The sequence below is a fragment of the Rhagoletis pomonella genome, unplaced genomic scaffold (assembly GCF_013731165.1).
Source record: "Rhagoletis pomonella isolate Grant_MI unplaced genomic scaffold, Rhpom_1.0 Rhpom_scaffold_00006, whole genome shotgun sequence".
NCBI lineage: Eukaryota > Metazoa > Arthropoda > Insecta > Diptera > Tephritidae > Rhagoletis > Rhagoletis pomonella.
In genome coordinates, this window is record NW_023458560.1 from 67,354,138 (window position 1) to 67,359,746 (window position 5,609).

General features: G+C 31.7%; 1 protein-coding gene across 1 annotated transcript in view; it reads left to right on the top strand.

Moving 5' to 3' along the window:
* Positions 1-5,002: 5,002 nt before the first annotated feature.
* Positions 5,003-5,609, top strand: part of LOC118741161 (mannose-P-dolichol utilization defect 1 protein homolog) — a 1,366-nt gene continuing 759 nt past the window's right edge. Inside the window, exons 1-2 of the mRNA XM_036473027.1 lie at positions 5,003-5,341; positions 5,411-5,607. Of these exons, the coding sequence (XP_036328920.1) occupies positions 5,254-5,341; positions 5,411-5,607 (285 nt within the window). The 5' untranslated portion in view covers positions 5,003-5,253. The remainder of the gene's footprint in view (positions 5,342-5,410; positions 5,608-5,609) is intronic.

The following is a 5,609-nucleotide window of genomic DNA, read 5'->3' on the forward strand; positions in this document are numbered from 1 at the left end:
CAGATTAGGGGTAAGGGTAATATTAAGATTAAGATGAAGATTAAGATTATGATAAAGATTAGGATTAAGACTAAGCCTAAGATTAAGAATAAAGTAAGATTAAGAATAAGGGTGTAAGGTAAAAATAAAGCTTAAAACTAAGATTAAGGCTAAAATCAAGATTGATATTAAAAATACTATTAGGAATAAGATTGAAATTGAGTTTGAGATTAATTAAGATGAAAACTAAGACAAAGATAACACAGGTTTACAAGAAATGAAATAGTTTCTGAATATTGAACCAAAGCTTTTCGACAGTATCGATACTATATGTGCTTGTGACTATCGACTATCGATGGTCGTGGTCGTGCCAGCTCTATATTCGATGCGCTAAATGTGAGTAGGGAAAAATTCATTGAATAAACCTGAAAATTCATATATATGGGGCTTTCGACTCGCTGAATGCAAATCCGAGTTCTGTTAATCTCCATCACGTCAGGTTCGAAGTCATTTGAGGGTCAAATATGGAATAAAATTTATTCAACAAAAATAAAAATTCAAATGGATGGGTTTTATTGTCGTTGAATCCGAATATGGGGGCCCTTGATTCATCAAGGTCATCTACAGGTCATCTCAAGGTCAAACAAAGCAAAAGGGCATTGGACGAAAAAGCTACCACTTGACATTGCACTTGTTGCCTTGTAATCGGAAACCTAAATACTTAAACTACCTACTGAGGTCGTTATAAATCAGCTATAGTTGTTTCGAAGAATATTGCGGAACCGTAGACGAAAGAATGACTTGGACAGACATGTCTTCGAATGCGGGTAAATTTTTGTATGATCCACTAGTTATACATACTTATATAGTACATAGATAGGAAATAGGTAGGAACCTAGTATTTCAAATGGCTATGGACAGAAGTCTAGATTGACAGTTGCACCTGGGCTGGTTGTTTGTTTGGGATTAGATTAGTAAACACAACTAAATCGTCCTTAATAGGGTTTAAATTTGCTCCGACATAAGACCTCTATGAAAAACTCACTGCGTTAGATCGTGCTTGTTCTAACCACATGTATTTCCTACAGGTAAAATTCTAAGGAAGCTCCTAATAAAATAAGAATAGTGTGTGTAAGATAAATTCATTGCAGAGCTGTAAAACTGTGAAATCATTTGAAATTTAAAATCATCAATTTTATATTATTATGTTTTCATTGAATTCTCCCTTATTGAATAATGCGGCTTATAGTTTTCCAATTCTACATTCACTCAAAGTAGATACGATTGCACACATTTCCATATTCAAAGAAAGATTGAAAAATTGAATGACGAACGATTCACTTTTAACACTGAATAAGCACTCAGATGAATGCAGCTTTTGCTATGTGTGCACACATCCACTCAGTACCAATCAGTTGATATAAATATTTTGAACACACAAAACCCACTGAAAAATACACCAGGTTGCATTTTATTAAACAGACTGCAAAATTTCAACACGAAAAATAGTTAATAGAGCGTTATCATCAGTTTTTTTTCACTTAAATTTGTACAAGGATTTATAAGAATAAAAAATATTAATTGGAGAAATATTTTTTAGTGAACGTGTCGTTAGAATGTCATTATGAAAAATATAAATTATTAATGATTTTAACATCTCTGTTTAGAAAATTGTCAGCTTTCCAAATAAGTGTTACCAATATACCATTAATAATGCATAATGCATAAATTAGTACATACATATATAAGTTAATATAAACTCACAAATTTAAGAGCTTCTGGTTCTAACTTTAGACATACATATACATTTCATTATTTAATTAAAAAAATTTTTGATACAAATTTCTTCGTACTTTTTTTCGTCGCTATTGGGACAAGCAGTTAATGAAGATTCGAAAATCGAATTTGTTGGTTTGTGGAGGTTTTTTCATTTACAATAAGCCACAAATTATCAACATTTCCAACAAAAAAATATTTAACAAAATTCGTTGGTCTCTATTTTCATTAACATCCTTTTCCGAAAGTGCAATATTTAAGAATTTATACCCATTTCATTGAGCACGCTTTTTAACCCAAGTTTTGGTTTGTTTGTTAACATCAAAACTACATATCGACACCTAAGTGGAAGATCGACCTATCTCGGCAGCCAGTTCGAAAACTCCCTATCTCAAAAAACTGTTCTAGAACACCCTATTTCAGAATTTTGTTGAAGAACGCCCTATCTCAGAATGCGGTTAAAAAACGCCCTATCTCGGCAAATTTTCAATATATTTTCATTTGAGATAGGGCGTTCTTCAACCAAATTCTGAAGTAGGACTTTCTTAAAAAGTTTTCTGAGTTATGGCGTTTTTGAATTGGCTGCCGAGATAGGTCGATCTTCCAATCAGGTATCGGTATATTAATAAAAAATGATTAAATATTGTCTGCTGTAACCTATTTTAGAAATAATTTATTTATTAGGATTTGCAATTTGAAAAAATCAGTTCCTTCCAATTTTGGGAATCAAACGGGACGCCACACAAGCAAAAATCGTTTTCTACAATCTTTATTAACCTGAAGGGCTAGACAACAAACAACCGCTATGCGAACAAAGTTATAATACCCATGTGCACAAATGCGCTCGGGTGTAATTATTTCTTAAAACATTATTCTAAATGTATGTTTTGAGCAAATTGATTTCAAAAGTTAGAAAATTTTTCAAAAATGTATAATAATAAACATGTGAGTTTTTTAGCAATTTGTTTTCTGTAATTAAAGAAATATTGAATTTTTTGAATTTTTCGAAATTACCGTTTTATGGGAGGGACCAGGTTATTGTTTAATTTTTGTATTTTCAATACGCTTCTGCCCTGCATAAAGGGAAACCCGCGTACCGAATTTTCTTCCGATATCTCAACTTTTCCTAGAGTTATCGTGTACACAGACGGAGATGGACTAATCAACTTCTCTTTTTATTCTGGGCATTTACGGTATATACATACATATGTACATAAATGTAGTACATATCTATCTCGATTTTGGTTGTTCCAAATATCCGTTACGTGAGAAAAGTTATAGTACCCTACTGCAGAAGTGCGTAGTAAATATGTTTAAATAGTACACCTTTTAATTAATAATTAATAAAAAAAATTTTACAATGTAACTCCTCAACCCCTCTTTAAAGAAAACAAGAACCCTTATAAAATTTCGTTTTGAAAGTTTTCAAATTTGAAAACTGAAGAAAAAAATTAATAGAAAAAAAAATCATATAAATTAAATTTATATATACATATATTCTGCGAAAAAATGTCTACAATCAATTTTTAAACCCTTTTCGCAATTGGTGTACTCTTGTAACCGGTAAATTTTGTTACCATCTCATAAGCTGGTAACAAAATATTGCCCCGCCCCGTGAAATATGCATTGCCAGAATTTCCACAATTCTTCATGGCTGAATTGCTGAATATATAGCATTACCAACGTTCCTAGAATCGCGGTGACATGAACAGGTAACATTTTTTGGTGATAAAATTTTCCGGTTACAAAATCTTCGGTTACGTGCAGAATAGACCTTTTGTAGTTCTAAAAGTCTATAATACGAAGGGACAGATGCAGGTAATGAAATTCTTAAGTTTTTTCAAGCAAGAGTTTTAAAAACTCAATTCTATTGACACTGTTTTATATTTCTATATACAGTTCACTAATTTCGAATCTAATATATGTAAATGTGTGTATCAAGATGTGTCCTTTGTGCTCGACGGTTGCGATGTTTGTTTGGACTGATTTCGCACCAGTCATTAGCCATGGGTTAATATCAGAAAACGTCTATACATACGCGTTGAAATACATACATACGTATACATATATGTTTTTTTTCAATTCCAGATATGTTTAAACTTTAAAGTATAAAATATATCAACCCTGGGAAAAAAGTATTAGTACTGAATGGTAAAAACATGTGCATTCATTTTAAATATACAATCATGTGTGTGTGCGAATGCTTCTGTTACATTCACATTCCATACTGAATGTCAATCTACCATTCAAAAACACAACACAGTTTATTTGTTTTCAAGCATTTTAAGCCACTCAGGAATGAGGCTATTTTTTATACAAACAAACAATCAAAATTTTGAAAAGAATGTCGAGTGAATGCAGATCCTATTGATTCAATCATTTTACAGCTCTGAAAATTAATAATGAAATTTGGAGGATTTTAGATATTGCATACGGTAGCACGAAATGTCAATCTACTTAATTGTCAAGTTGTTAAGATGGCGACGAAAAAGTGACAATGGAACTACCTTCTTTTTTGTATCATGATCGCATCTGTATGTAGTACAAGCATCCATTTGCGCATGCCTGGGAAATGGATTTGCATTTGACTCCAGAACTATTATTTACAAATAATATCTACGAGTATTGCAGTAAAAGTCAAAAACAACTTTGAAGTTAACAAGTGCATTGTTTGTACATTTTTTTGCGTCCATCTTTAAAGTGAGTATGTGAAAAAACCAATTTTATCATTTTGCATTTTTACTATTTACATAATATAATATCTACTCGTACAAGAAGCGAACTTGAACAGATGCTTTTTAAGTTTTTAGCAACATTAACTACTGAATAAATTATATTTAACAAATGGTCATGCAGAAATGCAAATCAGCAATTCTAACTAATATAAAAGTACATTTAATATAATTTAACTATATTAATTTATTAATTTTATAAAAAAAAATATACATGAATACGTTTCTGCATTCACATGCAACTTGCAACAAATATAATATTATCATAACAGAAATCAGACTCAAAAGAAATTTTTTTTCTTCATTTAACACCCTAAATAGATACTAATAAAGTCGAAGATATCATATGTAAATTTTGGTCCCGATTGCAGTCTGTTAAGACGTTTTCATAAGGTAATCTGAAATTTGACCCCTGTGCCACAACGCTTGAAAAACATGGTATGGAGCTCCGGCTTAATGTGTGTTTTGCCATTTCAATATAGCCACCTGATTCAAATGTCATTTCTTAATCTTCAAGCAGCGCTAATCTAATTGTCAAAATACGTGTCATATTGGGGTGGTTTTCGTGTTATCTAAATTTAATGGCTTAATGGATTAATAGATACGCATACTATCTAGGATTGGGAGAAAAAATTCACCATTTGATTAGTTAAAATAATTTAACTTTGCGCAATCTAATCTCGCCGGAGTACAGTACACAAAGCATTTCTCAATCCTATCCTGAAGAACTGATTACCACTGAAGTCGTTGCCGGAACTAATGCAAAATGTCTCAACTTGTAAAATCTGGCTTAAGTTATTTCGTTAATGATAAATGTATTCACGGTTATGTGGATGATTTTGACTTCCTCAATGGTAAGAATTTTTTCAAGCATTTATGTGCACCAACTGTTCAATTAAATTACATTTTGTTTCCATATTTAGTTATCTGCTTTAAACAACTTCTCAGCAAATGTCTCGGCTATGGAATTATCGCGGGTTCTATTTTGGTTAAAGTACCACAAGTGCAGAAATTGTTAAATAACAAATCCGGTGAAGGTATCAACTTGATTAGCGTTCTCCTAGATTTAACTGCCATAACGTCTCATATGTCTTACAACTATGTCAAGGGTTACCCATTTAG